We start from the raw sequence: 20469 nt of genomic DNA, 5'->3' as shown, positions 1-20469 counted from the left end.
TTCAGGAGGCTTCCACAGTTTGGCCTAAATTTTTGTGATTCACACATTGCATTGACAATGGTTGCTGTGAACATTCAGAAGTGAGAGAGAGGTGATGTTCTAATCTGGGGTGATCATGGAGGACTTTGGGAAAACATGGTAGGACTCGAACTGGATATTGAGAGGAAGGGGTCAGAAATTTCAGGCTGGTGAAATGTAATGGGGGAAAGTGTAGAACTTGGAAGAGGCAACGATGTTTCCTGAAATGAGGAAAATTGAGGAGGGATAGACTTTGGAGGAAGATCAAGAATTTGTTTTTGGATATATTAGTTTTGAAAGTTCTTATTAGAACCCAAACTATTTACAGTTCCTCAAACATTTCATGCTCTTTTAATTTGTAAGAGTTGTTTGTCAGAAGCAGTAAACCAAGAACAGATAGTACTGTGCTCAAAGTACTTTATAATCTCTTTGTCTCTATTTTCTTTACTTATGATTCACATGTAAATGATTTCACCAATTCCAGGTCCTATTAGGAGGTTGTTTAAAAAAACCACTTTTCTCTCGCACAGTGATTTACTTGACAATGATTCTTTTACTCCCTGTTGTACTTTTAAACTGCCTGGTTGTTTTTCAGAATTATCACTAGCTCTGATATTTAGAAATCCTTGTCCACTATTTATAAAATATTTAGAAATCCTTGTCTACTATTTATCATTATTTATTGTAGAGTTCTAGTTCATTATGTTTTCTATTCATGTGATTTAGTTTTTTCCCCTGGAAATTTATATTACTTCATTAAAGTCATGACGCAACTTTAACATCATCTACTTCTTACTTATGGTGCCTATTTCTGAGTGCTTTCTCGTTATTCCTGGGGGATTCAAATACTTGAATGGAGATTTGTTACTGATAAAGAACACTTCTCCTGAAACAATGACATGAAGAAATAGATATTAACATTTTGTCTACTTGGTACTACACATGGGTTCCTACAAGGAGAAATTTAGCATAAAGGATAAAACTTGAGTTCTGATTTTTCCACTTGTGGCTGTGTGGCTAAAATAAATTACTTAACACCTCTCTCTACAGTCTCAGTTTCACCTGCTATACAGTAAGGGTAACAATGGAACCAAACTCATAAGCTTATTGGGAGAATTACTGGAGATGATACGCATGCAGTGATTGGTGCAGCACCTGGCACATAATAAATGCTTAATAAATTATATTATTACTATTATGATTATCATCATCACCAAAGGATAAGATACCACATCAAATGTAGCATTTACTCCTTGCAAGCCACTGATGCAGTTTTTGGTGGAGAACATAGTTCTCTCCAAAATTTTATAATATAGTTGCAAGAAATAGAATACTATTCTTGAAAAAAACAATAATAAAATATTAAAAAGTAGTTCAAGAGAAAAATTATGACAAAATAACACAAGATTTATGGCCCATGAATTTCATTGATAATGGTTGCCATGGGCATTTGGAGAGAGAGATGGGATTCGAACAGGGTGTTAAGGAGGAACAGGAATTATTTAAAGAAAAGAGAAAGGGGCAGAAATCTCAGGCATGTGAAATTTAACAGGGAAAAGGGTAAAACTGGAAAAAGACAAGCTTACATAGAAACAGTATTAAGAGTGCTATGATTTCTATTAAGTAAAGAAGATTTTTTGGATCAGTCATTTTCCTAAAGTTCTATTAGCAAAATAAAGTATAAAAACTAGAAAGGTGAATTCATAACTCATAGGAAATAAACTTGAATAAAAAATTTCCATACTAAAGATAAAAAGTTTAGAAAACTTCAGGAAAGCGGGATTCCAAGCACTCCATATTCGAAATTTTAAAATTTATTTTTCTAACGGCGTAACTATTATGCCTGGGTTTTCAAGGCAACTGTTTGAACGTAGAGAAAAGTCTGTGCTTGCAAATAAAAAACTTCTAAAATCTTTGTTATTGCTACAAGTTTCAGGTCTTTATTTTAGAATCCAAAAGCCAAGACTGACCATTTGCTTTCTGTGCTCTTTCTAAGTGCTCCCTTGAGTTGCTGTTTGTTGTTCACAAAATAGGGCAGGGCCACAGAAATGCAAGTAAAACATCTTGGTTAATATCTCACATTTTTTTTACTGCTGCAATTGCTACCTAGGATTGAGGGTCAGATTGACTGAAATATAAAAATGATAACAGATAAGATAAAATACTTGGTGATATTTAATGCAAGCAATAAATTTCCATATTTTAGACATATAAAATTAGATGTACATGTTTTAATGATTAGAAGTTCCGCATGAGAGAACACGTGTTAGAAGACTGTTACTTTAAAGGGATGACAAATGATTAACCTTTGGTCTTGTAATTTGGAATTTATGAGGCAAGTAAATAAGAAAAGTGCATTTCATATGCGGGAAATGACAGCATGGAGAGAAGACATGTGGGTTCGAGGGGCTTGTAAGCAGTTTCTAATAGCTAGAGCTCACTCTGTGTGGGTGAGAGAGAGTGTGTGTGTGGGGGGGGGTTGGATGTGAGAGAGAGAGTTGGTGGGTGTGAAAGAGAGAGAGAGACAGACAGACAGAGAGAGCCAGCTCAAGAAAGCATGAGAGAGCAAGCAAATGGTGAGACTGGAATGGTAAGCTACAGTAAAAGTTTTGGAGAGACATGTATCATGGTAGACAATGAGGGATTACTGAAGAACTTGGATCATATATGTTGGATAGTGTTATGGATGGGAGCCACCTCAGACAGAAGGGTGTTTCTCTTTCAGAAGAAAACTGTCACAATCCATGCAAGAATGGTGGGACTAAGAACTCAGGTAGCCATGAAGACGGCTTCATGAGATATTTATTTATTTATTTTTTATTAATAATGATTTTTATTATATTATGTTAGTCACCATACAGTACATCCCCGGTTTTCGATGTAAGGCTCGATGATTCATTAGTTGTGTATAACACCCAGTGCACCATGCAATATGTGCCCTCCTTACTACCCATCACCGGTCTATCCCTTTCCCCCAACCCCATCCCCTCTGTAGCCCTCAGTTTGTTTCTCATAGTCCATAGTCTCTCATGTTTCATTCCCCCTTCTGATTACCCCCCCTTTCTTTATCCCTTTCTTCCCCTACTGATCATTCTAGTTCTTATGTTCCATAGATGAGAGAAATCATATGATAGTTGTCTTTCTCTGCTTGACTTATTTCACTTAGCATTATCTCCTCCAGTGCCGTCCATGTTGTAGCAAATGTTGAGAACTCGTTCTTTCTGATTGCTGAGTAATATTCCATTGTATATATGGACCACAACTTCTTAATCCAGTCATCTGTTGCAGGGCATCTCGGCTCCTTCCACGATTTAGCTATTGTGGACATTGCTGCTATGAACATTGGGGTGTATATGGCCCTTCTCTTCACTATGTCTGTATCTTTGGGGTAAACACCCAGTAGTGCAATGGCTGGATCATAGGGTAGCTCAATTTTTAACTTTTTAAGGGACCTCCACACGGTTTTCCAGAGTGGCTGTACCAACTTGCATTCCCACCAACAATGTAGGAGGGATCCCCTTTCTCCACATCCTCTCCAACAATTGTTGTTTCTTGCCTTGTCTATTTTTGCCATTCTAACTGGCGTAAGGTGGTATCTCAGTGTGGTTTTGATTTGAATTTCCCTGATGGCTAATGATTTTGAACATTTTTTCATGTGTCTGTTAGCCATATTTAAAGTAGAGCAGACAAAACTTGGTTACTGACTGGTCTTGGGGGCAGAAGGAAAGGAAGGAGTATTGGATGACTCCATGGGTTCTGAATAAGGTGACTGGGTAGCAACATTTATTTAGCAAATATTTACATATTAAATGTGTTTTAAACTATTTGCCAGGCTGACAGATTCTTGGCACATAAAGGTAACTGAGAGTTTAATGGAAGGGTAGGCAGGTGAACATGCAGTTATATTACAGGTGATAAGTGGTGCCATCCATTCTGAGAAAGAATACAGGAAGGAAAGGAAGCAGAGATGAATTACAAGGAGAAACGATGCATTCAGCTCTAGATGCAAAAAATTGAGAGAGCTCTGGAACCCCATGTGGCCATTGGGGGTTATGCTGCAAGGCAGCGAGGACTGGAGAAACAAGAATCAACAAGAATCAGAAAGACCTGGGCTTGAGTTGTTGCCTGGCTCCATCACTTGTTCGGTTTATGATTTCAGGGAAGTAATGATTTCTTCCTCTGAAAAATGGGATTCAGATCCCCCACCTTTCTGAGTCTTTGAGGATAAATGATGATAAAAGGGGGCACCATAAGTGGTCCCCAGGTGTGGTGGCATTGCATAGAGAAGGTCTGGAGTTCAGGTAAGAGATCTAGGCTGGGGGAACATACATGATCTGTGATGCTCGAGTGGGAGACGGGAAAACTGTTCTGGACACGGCTTGCTTAGCAAGGGGTGCCTCGGTGATTTCTCAGCATTTCTGTTGTATGAATGATTATTCAGTTCAGAATATTCAGATCATTCACTTCAGTTTGTCTGAATGATTTCCCTGACTTTGGGAAGACAGGGAATTACTGAAGACAATAATCTCTTTTAAAATCAGGTCTTTATGATTTTTTTTCTTCTAATGTACATAGGAGTGCACATTGCAATAGCTGTTGCTCATTTCATGGAAAGTATTTTCTAACTTGTGTTATCTTTAGGATGATACCTGCAGCCATCATTTTGGTGTCATTTGAATGATGACAATAGCTCATTTGAGATCTGTCAAAAGATCAATCATTACTTAGTCACATGAGAGTCCCCTCAATGTCAGAGGGTGATTTGCAAGTGTGTGACTGAAAAAAGTTGCAGTTTTGGTCTTTAATAAGCAAAAATTTATTTGATTTATGGGAAGAGCACGGATGTGAGTTAGAAAGTTCTGCGGGCTTTGTTTCTTGGTTTCTTGTTTCCTTGAGTGAACGGAGACAAGATTTTAATCTCTTTGAACCTTAGTTTTCTCAAGGTTAAAATGTAGTTAATAATAACTTCTTTGCGCATTTATCGTGAGACTTGAATGAGATAAGAAATGCAAAATGACTATCACAGTGCCTGACACCTAGTAGCTTCCAAGTTTTATTCCTGAAAACAGAACCTCAGAATCCTTTTTGTTTTTTCTTCTCAAAGCACAAGCATCGATGACACTTTTCACCAAAGCTTTAAGCTAATAATAACACTCATTTGTGGCAACCCTAGAAACAAACTGCCAAACCGAAACATAAAAACTGAGCTGGCACATACACTCCAATTTTAGATTTAGTTGCTTGGGATGTAACTTGAGTATGAATCACCTGGCGGCCGGGGTGCTATCAGATAATGTTATGGCGTATGAACAGACTATATTTACCTTACCCGTCTTCTATCATTCTTCTCACCAGTAGAGGCCTGTGAGAAAGAACTCAGTTACAAGTGCTATCAGAGAAGCACAGCGAAGTGTCTGATACACCTAAATGCATTATTAATTAGAAGATGCAAGATGAACTGTCAAGAAGTCAAATTATCCAGTAGATTTTCCCACCTCTTTCTGTATGCCATTCCTTTTAAAGGATAAGTGGCAAACTAAGGATGTTTATAGATCTGGCATATTCCCTTCTTGCATTGAAAAGTTTCCTTTCCTTATTAAGAATGGAAACTAACGAATTGGGTTTATCATTACAAGTGCTGCTTATTTACTATCCTAGTGCTCTGGGCAGACAGGGTGCTGATTTCTTTTCACTTTCCCCTCTTCTAGCATTTGACACCTTGAGGCTGCTGCTCCCTCGGTTACACTACTACTCCCTCTCTTTCCCCTTCCATATGTCACTTTGTGTTTCCCTTGCATGTGAACTCTTTCTTCCTTTTTGATTCTCAGAAGCCAGTACTTTCTAAAAGCACAATCCCTGTCTTCATGACCTCCCTTTCTAGGATCACAGCACTCTGCCAGGGACTGTGGTCCGCATATCCAAATCCATCAGCTCACTTACTCATGCAGCACTCTGGCAGAGAAGTTTCCATTACCCCCCTGCTACCGGATTTTTATTTGCCTGCCTGAATCTTACCACTCCAGCACTGGCCCAGGGAGCAGCAAACACCCTGCCCTTTGGGCCCCACCACTCTTCCCCTCTATGTCTTGAGGATGAAAATAAAACCTGGTAGGATTGTTTGGAGGCTCAAGTAAAATGTGAAAATGAATTATTCTTTCTAAGGTCCATAAACTGCTAAAATTTGAAAGTGTCACTGATCAAATCCTTTTTATAAACATACTAGCTTATACTTGGATAGATGATCTAACCCCTACGTGGCTGGTTCCACATTTTAAGCAAAACTGTAGGGCAAAGCAACAATAACAGGTACTAAATGTTGGGGGGTATCTTTAGAAGGTGGCTGTTATGTGTATGGCTGGCAGATAAAACCACCTCAGATGAGAAAGATGTTGCTTATTAAAATTAAATAAAATGCTCTTATGATTTCCTATTTTATTTTCTCTGAATTCTTTGTCCATACATTCTAGATTCTTTTAGCACTTTTTTGGCTTTGGTGCTTCTAATGACATTTTTCACTATTTGCCCATACCTTTTCCTTCAGGATCTCAAACTGAAGATGCAGGCAGGTAGTACTGACTGACTATGGCCATGACCCTGGTCCTGGATCTCCTGCTTCTTTTTCATCCAGGATAACAGGGACAACTGCATGGTGAGGACCGTGACCTCCAACCTCTTGGCAGGCTCATAGCTTGGGTCCTCTGCAATCACCTTCTGCTCTCATCCATAAATAATGTGTGTGTTTAAATACTATGTTTAAGCAACATATTTGCCAATTAAACAGAAGTTGTTTCATCCTATTACCAGAACCTGGGCATCATTACATCGGTTCCCTGAAAATTCTTCTTTCGAGCAGAGACCCAAGCATTGATGGCATTTTAAACCAGTTTTCATGAGTTGATTAGCAGTAACTAGAGATAGTTTTAATAGTGATTTTTCCTATTAAAACAGTCTGTATAGTAATGGCATTTTAAATTTGAATGCATATTTTTATATATTAGATCATTGCATATTTACTTTCTATTCAGCTTGTTTGTGGGAGGCCGTACTTATAATGATTAATGGTTTTGAGTTATATAATATGATTGTATTGATTATAATGATTAAGGTATTAGATGGTTAAGGTATTAGAGTTAGAAAAATCTTGGTTCTAGTGAGAGATACTGAAGGAGTTATTTAACTTCTCAAAACCTCAGATTCCTCACCCTTGATTAGGTTTGTCAAAAGGGAGGAGCATATGAATTATGTAGGGAGGATCCCTTGACTATTTTCTCCAGAGCATCCCCACCTCCCACCTTGCTACTCTCTATCCTATTATGTCGTTTTTTCTTTATAGCCAATATGATTTTCTGTGATTACTATTTTATGACATAAAGACCATGTAAGCTCCTTGAGGGCAGACATGTTTTCTGCTTATTTTGTTGGTGACTTTCTATCTCTGACAACCATATCGGTATACGGTAGGTGCTCCATAACTATTTATTGAATGAGTGAATAACATATCCAAATACTTAGCATAGTACCCACTACATAGTAAACTCAATAAATAAGCTTTATCATTACTGTAAAGGATATGATGAGCTCCCAATGAGAATTTAAGAGTTGTTAATATTTTATCTTGTTCCTTAAGGTTTGATTGGGTCTTTTGGGTTTTTGCTCTCTGTCCTGTACGGTTTCACTATAAGATCTCTTCTGGTCATTGAATCAGCCATGCTAACAATTCCCAGATCTACATTTCTTTTTTTTTTTTTTTTAAGATTTTATTTATTTATTTGACAGAGATAGAGATAGCCAGCGAGAGAGGGAACACAAGCAGGGGGAGTGGGAGAGGAAGAAGCAGGCTCATAGCGGAGGAGCCTGCTATGGGGCTCAATCCCATAACACCGGGATCACGCCCTGAGCTGAAGGCAGACGCTTAACCGCTGTGTCACCCAGGCGCCCCCCAGATCTACATTTCTGCTCTGGAATCCCACTTATGGCATGTAGGCACCCTATACTCAATCTGTTTCCCAAACCTGCTTATCCTTCTGAGCTGCTTTTTTCAATTAATGGCATCCTGTACTTATCCTGATGCTCTGATTAGAAACTTTGGATCAAACAGACTGAGGGCTTCAGAGGCGAGGGGGGTGGGGGAATGGGATAGGCGGGCGATGGGTAGTAAGGAGGGCACGTATTGCATGGTGCACTGGGTCTTATACGCAAGTAATGAATCATCGAACTTTACATCGGAAACCGGGAATGTACTGTATGGTGACTAACATAATATAATAAAAAAAAAACCCAGAAACTTTGGATCAACCCTGGTCATTCCCTGTATCTGATCTGTTCACAATTTCTCCCTCTGTTTTCCTCATTTGCCTAGCTTAGGCTATCATTGTCTCTCATTTGAACTTTTATAGTAACGAATAAAATGGTTAAATTTTATCAAGCACGGTACAGGACTTTATATGCACATGAGCATATAAAAGGTAGGTGTTCTAGATGTTACTGCTATTATCATTTTACAGATGAAGAAAAAATAACGTTCAGAGAGATTAAACAGTTCCTTAAATTCTCACAGCTGTTAAGTGTTGGAGCCAGGATTTGGACTTAAATTGGTCTGATTCTAGAGCCTCCAACCATCTTTTAAATCTTCTTATGTGCCACAAAATTTCCCCTTTTCTACCCTTGTTCCAGTCTACTCTGTTTTCCCCTTTCCTCTGAGTGATCTCTTAATTATTCTTCAAGAATCATCTTAAACCTGACCTCTTATTTTCTTTCTAAATTCTGCTGGGTAGAAGTGGATGCTTCTGCTGGGACTCCATGGCACTGTGCACATGTCAACCTTGGCTGTTATTATTTTGCATTATGATTTTGTATTTTTATTATCAGCTCACACATCCTTGAGAAAAGAGCCTCACCTAATTAATGTTTGCATGTACTATATCTGTACTCAGTGGGAGCTAGGTAAAGTTTTGTTCAAAGAATGCTTCTATAAATACTATCTGCTGAAAAATTTCATACTTGCTCTTTTATTTCTATAGGAATGCTACTAATTTTTTTCCACAAAAATGTATAATTCGCATTTTAGAATACCTACTTTTTAAATGAAGCCCCCTTCTCCTTTGGTTTTCTACTAACAACATAGGAAGGTTTTAATAAGCAATTCCTTTCCATTTGTGTCCCCAGTTTCCACGTCCTATTTGGTATTTGGTGACTTCTAGTTACACAAATATCTTTGTTCTCTCAGCCTATTTTCCTAGGCCACCCTATAGGCCTACATTCTATTTTTCCAGTTTTACTTTCTGTCAGGCAACAGGTAAAGTGTCAACACTAGTGTTTCATTCTTCACTTACAGCTTGAATTTCAATCCCATTTTTCATCTTCTATGACCAGTAATGGGAATTTCAGGTCCTAGATATGGGGAAGATATTTTTGGGCAGTGGTATCTTAGGATTTTCTTCAAATCACACCCTATTATGTCTTTGGAGAAAGCTTTACATATCTCTTTTCTGTAATCGTTCTTCCAAAATTGGTAAAAAGTCTTTTGCAGTTGATGAAATTATGGTGTGACTGATGAATTATAAATAGGAAAGTGTTCATCCCTGCCAAGATATTTGAATCTGAATTGTACGAATCTCTGTCACTATCTTCTTTGGAGAAGATAAGATTTTATTTTTAGGCAGATACAATGAAGGCTTATCTCATACAGCTCCAGAGTTTAAAAATGTATATCTAAAAAAAGAAAAAAATCATAAATACATCCAGGTTCTGATATTGGAAATCTAACAATGTGTTTTTAACTTATTAATCTCAAAGCACTTATGAAAAAACAAATACCATGTAAAACTGTGTAAATGTGGGCATACCCTTATAGCCATTTGATAAGTATCATCAATTTTTTAATTATTTTAATAATTAAGGAAAATGAACAAGATTTAGTATGTTATTAGGTTAAAATGATCTGAAAGCTATTTTAACTGTTACTAACATAAAACACATATTTGCAATTAGAATTCTTGAAAAGATAGCAGTTTAAGTTCTCTGTTCTAAAAAAAAACTTTCAGAACTCCCTCAACCAACGTTAAATGCAAAATAGTTTATTATCCACTTCCTAATGAAAACATTGATTTTTGGAGGCATTCCAAAATGAGTCCAAGCTTGTTATAGAGAAAAAGAAAAATGAATACATTAGTAATGATATGTAGTAAAGCATACACTGGGTATGGCTCAGTCAAGTCAACTAGTCCCATGCCTTTATTTGATAGATGAGGAGAATAAGACCTACTGGCACTAAAGGTACAATGACATCAGGTGGGCGAACAGGAACTAATCCAGTTGCTTTGTACCTCAGTCCAAAGCCTTTTGTATCATGTTACCATGTGGCACCTTGTTTACCCAACATGAAGTGAAGGTGCTGGGATAGCTAAACAGAGGGACTGTATTCGGAACATAAAATCAGTATATAAGCAAAACTGAAAGTTCTGGACTTATCCTGTATTGGAACACAATATTCACCCACTGAAGGGGAGAGATAAGTAGTAAAGAATGCTGATTATTCTGATACCATTTATTAGTTATATCAGTGGCTAATTTAGTATATTTTGAATGATAAGGGCTCAAGGTCTTCTGGAACTGCTCAAACCATGTATATTATTACCACTTATGAAGAACACTTCCTAAATATGTCTATAAATATACTCATTTCCAGTCAGAATGAGATGAAACTATTGAAACATGTGGATTTTTTCTTTTCTTTTTTTATTTTGGTTTATTATAGCTAAGGATCATCTTCAACTTCAGATATCTAAGATGTCAATCTGTATTCTTATACTGGTATTTTTAAGACAAAATAAAATTCAGTGAGCTACGTAAAATTGGACACTGTAGTAACACTTTCTACTTTAGCTAGAATCTGCATTAATTAGTGATATACTTTTTCACAAAAATATCTCTTGAGGGGCGCCTGGGTGGCACAGCGGTTGGGCGTCTGCCTTCAGCTCAGGGCGTGATCCCGGCGTTATGAGATTGAGCCCCACATCAGGCTCCTCCGCTAAGAGCCTGCTTCTTCCTCTCCCACTCCCCCTGCTTGTGTTCCCTCTCTCGCTGGCTGTCTCTATCTCTGTCGAATAAATAAATAAAATCTTAAAAAAATATATCTCCTGAGTACTTGCTCAGAAATAAACCCTCAAATATTTATTCTGTTATAAAAGCCCTTTGCCAATTGAGAAGAATTACAGTTAATATTCATTTTCATGTTATACGGCATAGGTTTATAGGTGTTTTAAAATACTAATGCTATTTCAGTCAAATCTGAGACCTGAGAAACACTTTTCATAGTAAAACTAAAAATCTTGAACAATATTTTCCTATAGTTAATTCTTTGGCAAAATGATATTAAATATTTTATGTGTTTTATTCTTCATCAAAAACATCGAATATTTATCCATCTGTATGGAATATTTATATGTTATGCTATATGCTAAACAAAACAAGTGAAATAGACATGAGTTGCTTCCTCTGGAATCTCCTAACAAACTCTAGGAAACTGCTATGACAGGACAGATAAAAAAGCGGTCTTTTGTTGGAAAAATAACTTCATTGTGTCTTTGAAAAAAAGCATAGATTTGTAAGTTTTTAGTTTATATTTGGATTTATTGATTATCAGGACCATGATAAATTCACATTGTGAGGAAACAATACTTAAAATATAGGAACCAAATCTTCTACCCTCATATCAATATAAGAATAAATGAAGAATTTTATACATTCTTAATAGCTTAGAATCATCAGGAATTTTTCACATGTAGAAGATACTTGTGATATAGAAGTTTAATTATGAATATAATAGTAGGAAAATTTTACAGATAAAATATCTCTCAAGAACACATCTTTTTATTGCTCATAATATTAGACCATTGATTGTACTTCATATACTAAGTTTGTCTACTAATTGAAGTTATTACAAGCACTCCATCTATACGATACATTCACGCTAGAGACAACTCATACGGCTACAATTTTTAAAGAACTGATCTGTGCATTATGACAGCAAAATTTCACTTATAAGAAAACATCCATTAATTGACTACTGCGGTAAAAACTTTATAATATTGGTGTCATGAAGATCTTCCTTTTTCTTGTGTGTTAACTGAGCTATGTAGGCATGCCACAAATTGTGTTTTTCACGTTTTAACTGTTCTAGAGTCCCTCCTTTTGGGGATCTGTTTCTGTTTGAGAACTAGAAGAAATTAATTTGTAGTTTGATTTCTTCTATTTCATTCCTGTTCTATTTCTGATTGTATCTGTGTGTGTGTGTGTGTGTGTGTGTGTGTGTGTGTGTTAATTCAAAAAAAACAAAGCCAGCACTTTCAATACACCGTCTTCAGTTTAAACTTTTGAGTGGTAGTTAGGAATTGTTGTTGGGCTGAATAGTCTTCAAAAGTTTCTGGTACATTTCTGACTTTAGAAATCTGGGATAGGAATCCCTTTCCATGTGCGTATACACTATCCTTTGAGCCTCTTCAAAACACGTTTGAGTGGGTTCTTGAATATTCCTGATGATAGTTTCTCTTGTTGAACTGTCAATGTTAATCTGAAAAGTGAAATTACATGTAGAACATAAGTAGGTATAATTGAAGATAGAAACCATAATGGAAAGGTCTAATTTTCCCCCCTTTCCTTTTTTTTTTTTTAACTGGAAAAGGGTAATTTTGTCTGAAATTTCATAGATATCTAAAAAGACTTTTAAGAGACAATCTTTGCTTTTGTAAAATTAAACATCCACCTCTATATCCCAGGTTAAAAACCAAAACAAAACAGAAACACACAGCCCAAGACCAGGGAAATGTCAGAAACCATTGCTTACTTAGGCAGATGCAACTGGTTTGTTAGTGGAGTCTACAAACAAGGAAGTTTATGAGATGAAGGTCTCTTTTAAGGAAAAGGGAAGTTGGTGCTATTTTAAAGTTTATCTTTCTTAGTAGTCATGAATGTTGATTTCACTGAATATGCCCTGAGATGGGAAGAGAGTGAAGAGAAGTGGAGAAATAAAGGAGAGAAGTGGTTATTTCAATAAGCCAAGTATTTTCCAGATAATAGTTTTGAGGAACAAGTCAATAATGTAGGACTGTCTTGTGTAATAGGAATCTCATATATCATCATCTACCCTATTCCCTTGACAAGAATTTTTTTCCAGGAAGTATAATTTATTTCAGTTTACACTGTGAGTGGGGCAGAACTGAGATTTGAACCCAGAGTCTACAAGATAATAAGCTCTGTGCTCTCATCACTGCTATTACCGTGTATCCCAGATCCTATCATTTTTGCAGTAAAACCATTTTAGTTGTCTATCATTTACATTTTTATACTCTCCTGATTACTTCCAAAAACCCATGTAATAAAATACATTATAATAAACATATAATAGCAAAGCAATTACAATAAAGATAAAAAAGAAATCAAAAGCCCTTTGAGGCAGGGCTGAATTTTCATTCCTTATTCTCTCTCCACCAGGAGGGGTCCCAGTGTGTCATGCACTCATGACTCTCTATTTTCTTTAGGACATTGTAAATGATTGGCGGTAGTATCAGTGTGAATGTTTGCTGATTTGCTGGTTTGGAACTGAGGTGAGCAGTGAGTTTGGTGCGAAGGCACAGACTTTTCCCAAACCACTGGGATTGTCAACATGCCAATGTATGGTATCTGTCGTTACCTCCAGCAAAGTTGATTCTTCTTACAAGGACTTCTTCTCCTTTTCTTTTTTTTAAAAGAAACTTTCCAGGAATTAAGATAATTTAATGAGAAGAGGCTCTGGAGCCAGACAGGCCTAACTTTGAATCCTAACTCTCCCACTAATCTGCCACATGACATGGAACAAGCTAATTAACTTCTCAGATTCTCAGGCTTCTTATCTGTAAAATGAGGTCAACAGTACTGACTTTGTAGCATAGTAGGAGATACTGGATATGAAGTGCCTGGCACATATGTGTGCTTGAGAGATATTGGCGCCCTCCCCGGGATGTACTGATTTCCATTAGCCATCACTGTCACGTAGTTACCTCTCTAGGGGACTGTGGCTGGATGTAAATCTTATAAAGCTTTTTTGCCCTAGAAATTCTGCTCCGCCGTGAGGCAATTTTCTTATAGGTTTCACATGCCATCCAGAATTTAATATTCTCGTCACTGTGCTCCATTTTTAAGTATGCTGCATAGACTACTGGACCATCTAAAAGTAATGGAGAAATCAGTTTATTTTCATGGGTCAAAATCATTAAAAATTCTGAACAATATTTAATGCAGGTTAAAACTAAAGTCTGAATCAAAGCTCCCAAATTATTCAACAGGTGAATATTATATCAATACACATATGCACACACACACACACACACACACACCCCACATCACACTTAGATCTATACATCTGAAGGATATTTTGACAATGCCAGTCAGTGGAGTGGTCATCCCTTCATTCCTTTCTTCTGAGTCACTCAGAGGAAAATGTCCACTGTGTGTCTGGCTTTGGGGTAGGAGAGGTCACAGGGACTCAGAAACAGGACTTAAGTTGGAACAGTGGACGGAGCTTTGGTCATGAAACTGACATGAAAAATCTAAGCCCTCCAGCCAAACCGGAGGGTCAGAACCAGGTTTAGAATCTCAACAGGCAGGTCAAGGTTGGAAGGAAAATATCCAATTCATGTGGAAGTAATAAATTGATCAGATTGTATAGCCTGGGGTGTTTCTCAGTATCCAGTCAGAGCAGGAGAACATGGATGGAGGAAAAGTTCAACTTTATATTCATGCTTTATGGTTCAAAGTAGAAATGAAGGACCAGGCAAATAATGGAATTCAGATAGGGGGTTGGAAACTATCACAAAATCGAGAACAAGACAGTAGGTATGTGCAGCACTACCATCAAAGGACACTTGATGCCAAAGATGGTCATCCTTCATTTTAGTCTTAAGCTGTATTTTTGGAGTGGGTAGATAAGGACATACATGTGGAAGGAGCTTTTCTTTTTCTTTTTTTAAATTTTATTTAAATTCAATTTAATTAACATGTACAGTATTATTAGTTTCAGAGGTAGAATTTAGTGATTCATCAGTTGCATATAACACCCAATGCTCATTACATCATGTGCCCTCCTTAATGCCCATCACCCAGTTACCCCAGTCGCCCTTCCACCTCCCCTCTAGCAACCCTCAGTTTGTTACCTAGAGTTAAGAGTCTCTTATGGTTTGCCTCCTTCTGTTTTCCTCTTATTTTATATTTTCTTCCCTTCCTCTATGTTCATCTGTTTTGTTTCTTAAATTCTACATTTGAGTGAAATCGTATGGTCTTTGTCTTTCTCTAACTGACTTATTTCACTTAGCATAATACTGTCTAGTTCCAGCCACATAGTTGCAAATGGCAAGATTTCATTCTTTTTGATGGCTGAGTAATATTCCATTGTATAGGTATATTATATCTTCTTTATTCATCTGTTGATAGACACCTGGGGTTTTTCCATATTTTGGCTATTGTGGACATTGCTGCTATAAATGTTGGGGTGCAGGTGCCCCTTTTAATCACTGTGTTTGTATCCTTTGGATAAATACCTAGTAGTATAACTGCTGGGTCATAGTCATTTGTCTATTTGTAACCTTTTGAGGAACCTCCATACTGTTTTCCAGAGTAGCCGTACCAGTTTGCATTCCCACCAACAGTGTAAGAGGGTTTGGAAGGAGCTTTTCTGATTGAGGCACTATTTTGTAGAAGAGGGTTAGGCAAGCTCTCGCAAATCTGATACATTAACACGAATCTTTGTGAGGACCAAATATTCTCACTTTTGAAGATGGACACTCTCAGAACTTCTTTTGGTGACTGGGAAGTCTTTTGGCATATCTGAGAAATTGAATTGCTAAATGATGAAAAAAGTAACTTTTATTTGATAGAAATGTGTGTGTACGCACATTAAATATGTGACCAAGCATAGGATTTTGATTAACAACATTTTATTCAGTATTAACTGCCATATGAAATAATAGTAATCAGATGGAATAGCAATATAAAATCAAGTTTTCCTACATCTTCACATCAGAGATTAGGCTGATTTCTCTAGCACTAGAAAGCTTTGACTCCTTGGCTTCTACTGGCTTTGACAGCAGTGATACAGAAATAAAGATAACAATTAAGATATTTTTATTCAAGAGAAAAACTCAAAGAGAGGCAGATCCCCTCTAAGAAGGATTAGGGCTGGGGAGAACTGGCAGTTTGCAAGAAATGTGCCATCGTGAGAATACACAAAATTAGAGCATGTCTGATTATTATAATATAAGTAACCTTCATGACATTGGGTGGGAAATGGTTTGAAAGGAATGTCACTTGAGTTGAGAGGACAGATGAGATGGAGATAGAGCATGTATAACAATGTAACATAGGAAATGATATGGATTCAATATTTCTACCCAATGGGGGAATATATCTTATCTTAGACGTCAAACAAGAAGTTTATTTTCACACCTACGGAAATTTAAGATGTGCCTTGCCTCATCACAGGCACAGAAAGCTGTGGCCAGCGACAATGCCTGTAGCAAGTGGAGCTCCTATTAGAGAAATAGCTGAATGGAAAGGCAAACCAAAAAAACAAAACAAAACAAAACAAATCAAAACAGAAAGACATTTCTAGCTTAACAAATAAAGCTGGAAGCCAATAATTTGCAGGTGTGTGTTGAAAGAAATGGAGTTCTATTTAAGAAAATAAAAAGCAATTTGATATACTTTGTACTTAGTAGAATTTTGACAGTGCTTCATGAGGAGCAGAAAATAAGAGTCCTAAAAGAAAGAAATGAGCTATGGAACAGGGAAAAAAAATGAGATACCAGATAAAATCTGTAGATCCTGGAATGAGAGTCAGTCACCAGGCTATTTGGATGGTTGAGTAGGTGGGTGGGTGGGTGGGGGAGAAGGGGATGACTTGGAAACCAATATTAGATTCTATGTTATAATATTCTGAATTTGTGTTTATATTTGTGTTTAGCTTAATTGTATAGTAAAATCTTTAGAGATTCTTATTTCAGAACCTGCCTGCATCTGCATTTGCCTTCTCTAACTTCTCGCTTGACTGAGTAGTGGAAGGATCTTTTGGGGTTGGCCAAATGGTTCAACAATTCTCAATATACCCAAGTCCTTCACTCATGAAGCCATCCATGCATTGCCGTTGATATTTTATATAGATACTTGCTATGGTAGATTATAGTATTGATCTTAGTCACTTCCTGCCCTTCTTATAGGAGGATTACACTTTCATGTCCCATTTTTATAGCCTTGCCCATTGGACTTGTTTTAGCCAACAAAATACATGCAAAGTGCCATGTACAGGTGCAAGAAGCTTTTAAGCAGAAGGTTTAAGCAGGTGGTCTGAGAAGGACACATTCTGGAAAAGAACTGTTCCTTTTGTCTGAAGGTCAGAATGAAGATGTGGAATACAGCTGGAGCTGAACCCAGTCCTTGTGTGACATGAACAAGAAATGAATCTTTCTTGCAAATTAGTGGGATTTGAATATGGTGTTTTACTGCATCATAACCTGACCTGGACCCAAAAGCCTCGGACCTGGATCACTTGAACCTCTTTGATATTTCAGAGAAGGTTCTGGTGCCTAGAATCAGTAGACTCACATGGCTGGTATGTTTTACAGAATTTTTATAAGTTAGTCAAGTAAGCAGCTGATGACGCATTTGTATAAAACTGTTCCAGGAATCTGAATAATAATTGAAGTTGGAACTGAATTGCTCAGTTGAGAATTTCTACTGACTCAGACAACAAGTGAACTTAAAGGTGGAAAAGCCTTTTCCAAGTCAGGCAGTGTGGCCCAAAGTAGCCCGTTCTGAAGTTGTAAATGATACTCCTTCTCGAGCATTACACTCCAGACACCATGATTCTCCTTGAGCAGAGTGAACAAGGAGAAACAACAGAATTGCTCATTAAATTGAGAAGATGGAAAAAATAGGTTTATGTCATATATAGTGCATGCTTTTCTCTTAAGAACGAGAGTGATACTTTTGGGACTCTAGCACGTTCTTTTTAAGCTAGTCACTGAAATTAGTATTTCTATGACACACAAGGTGACACATGTCAGTCTCTTGATGTAGAAGGAAACGTGACATTCCTCTTGGCTCAGTCAGAACAGTGGCCCATCTGTTCCAGGACTGTTTTCTGCAAGGGGAAAAAGCTTACACCATAAATTAAATCCTAACATTTTGCTATGGTGCAGTCTTTCATCAGAAATGTGCCTAAAACAATTTTAGATTTATTTTATTTTCAATCTGTACCATTTGGGATAATAAATTCCATAACTGTACTAGACTCTATGTGAAGTTTTAAAGTAAATCTGCTTTACTGCAGTTCTCTAGTTTGGCTTCTATGATATTAATCATTTATGATTTTTCTCTTAACTTCTTTTTGCTCTGTTATTATAAAAGTAACTTAAAGTACTATGAGTTGTTTTTAAATACAGAAAACTTCTAATAAAGACAATAACGATTGTTGACAATTTGATATATTTCCCTTTATTCTTTCAGTCCTTTGTTAATGTTTAACTTTCTAATTAGCATTCATTCATCTACACAAACACAGATACACATATATTTATATATGGCATTATACTGTGAAAGCAATCTTGTGTCACTCTTTCATACTTAATATGTAGAAACACTTTCTCCTTTTCATTTTTAAGGGTCACATAGTAGTCATTTGTAAGGCTACCCTATATTATATTTAGCTACCCTGCTACTATTGGATATTTATATTGTTTCCCATTTTTATTTGTAAACTATTCTACATTGAATATTTGGTGTATAAATCTTTGCATTTGTAATTATTTTCTTAGAATTAATTTAAAGGAGTGGAATTCCTAGATTGACAGATGTAGTATTTTTGGAGACTCTTGATGCCTGTTATAAAATGGCTTTCAGAAGGATTTCATTACTTTTCATTACTAACGTCAGTGTCAGTGTCTGCTCACTCCATCCTTTCTCATCTGATGAGGGTAAAAGCAATGACTTGTAATTGTTTAATTTTGGATTTTAAAAATATTAATGCCCAAATATTTTTTCTTTCTTATTGACCGTATCTTTTCTTTCTGTGAATTTCAAATCATTTGACCATTTTTTGCACTGTTAGTGTTTTCTGCAATTTTTCAGATCTCTTTATATATTAAAGACACTGTTATATTTATTGCATTATCTTCTATTCTTTTTTTACATATTATTTTTGATTATGATTTTTGAGAAGTATATGTAAACCATATAATCCGAAAAGCCTCAGTTCGTCTATCTGATCTGCCTTGAATCTTTTTTTGCACTTTTATCAGAGAAAAATCTGTAAAGCAAAAATCTGGCCACAACCCTTCATTTATAACCTTTCAACCTTTTCCCATTATTGGCCTCGTAAGAAAAGCCAGACCTTGGCAGTGGCTTCCGGGCGTATTAGGCTATAATGCTCTCTGCCTCTCTAGCCTCTTCCCTTGTCACTTCTGGAGATATTCTTTGTTTGAGCCTTGCTCCTGGCCAAGCCGTGTGCCAACCCCATGCTGTTGTATATGCAGTTCCTTCTGTGAGGTGGGCTTTGTACTCTGATCTAGGACTAAAGTGAAGTATCTCAGTTTCTGGAAAAATTTCTCTGGGACACCCTCTGCCCCCAACTAAATGTTTCCTGTTGGTTGACAGCACCTAGTTCACCTTATTATAATTACAGTTCCGTCTCTCCCTACATCAGAGTCAGTTGTAGTTACCGGTTTACTTTCGATTACTCCCCCACTCACTGGCTCACCCTTTGCGAATTAGACCGCCGGTCTGTCTTCATAGGCCCAGTGCCTGCGCGCTGCCTGATACACAGCACGTACTGACCAGACAAATGTTTGTCAGTCCAGGCTTTTGGATTCCTCATGCTTCTACGTTTGAAAGTGATTCTCTGTAAGTTTTGAAAAGTGAAGAAGCAGGTGGTAATTATTCAGCATCCAGGGAGCACCAAAGACCAGAGGATTTTTACCTGGCGTGTTGCTACTTTTTTTTTTTTTTTTTTTGACAGTGAGACATGTCCTAATTGGACAGCGATGTGTCTAAAAGGCCAGGTTTTGTTGTTTTGTTTTTCTCCCTGCACGAGGAGATAGAGAAGACAAACAGTACTGAGTGGAGGGGCTGCGCCCGGCAGGCTCTGGAGGTAATGTGAGGGCTGCTGAAGGGAACCATGGCAACAGCAAGAGGTTAGCAGAGGGCAGAATAAATGATAGTGGAGGAAGCTGCCAGTCCACAGTGAGCAGCCCAGAATCTCTCACAGATGAAGAGAGCTGAGGGAACGGCTCTGCCTCTGGGATCAGGACGCACGTGACAGAATAACCACATCCATTAGTAACTTCTAATGTCGGCTTTGTGCCAGGGTGAGGATGCACCAGCCATAGGAAATTGGAGCAGTCTTCGTTGCCTTCAGCTGTATGATAA

General features: G+C 37.2%; 1 protein-coding gene across 2 annotated transcripts in view; it reads right to left on the bottom strand.

The window, feature by feature from the left end:
• Nucleotides 1–11656: 11656 nt before the first annotated feature.
• RGS13 (regulator of G protein signaling 13) overlaps nucleotides 11657–20469 on the bottom strand; it is a 28948-nt gene continuing 20135 nt past the window's right edge. For both annotated transcript variants that reach the window (XM_008685657.2, XM_008685656.2), the window contains 2 exons: nucleotides 14055–14221; nucleotides 11657–12589 (listed from right to left, as the gene is read on the bottom strand). In XM_008685657.2, the coding sequence (XP_008683879.1) occupies nucleotides 12404–12589; nucleotides 14055–14221 (353 nt within the window). In that variant the 3' untranslated portion in view covers nucleotides 11657–12403. The remainder of the gene's footprint in view (nucleotides 12590–14054; nucleotides 14222–20469) is intronic.

This window comes from Ursus maritimus, unplaced genomic scaffold (genome assembly GCF_017311325.1).
Source record: "Ursus maritimus isolate PB19 unplaced genomic scaffold, ASM1731132v1 scaffold_2, whole genome shotgun sequence".
Classification (NCBI taxonomy): domain Eukaryota; kingdom Metazoa; phylum Chordata; class Mammalia; order Carnivora; family Ursidae; genus Ursus; species Ursus maritimus.
This window is presented reverse-complemented; position numbering and strand designations above follow the sequence as displayed.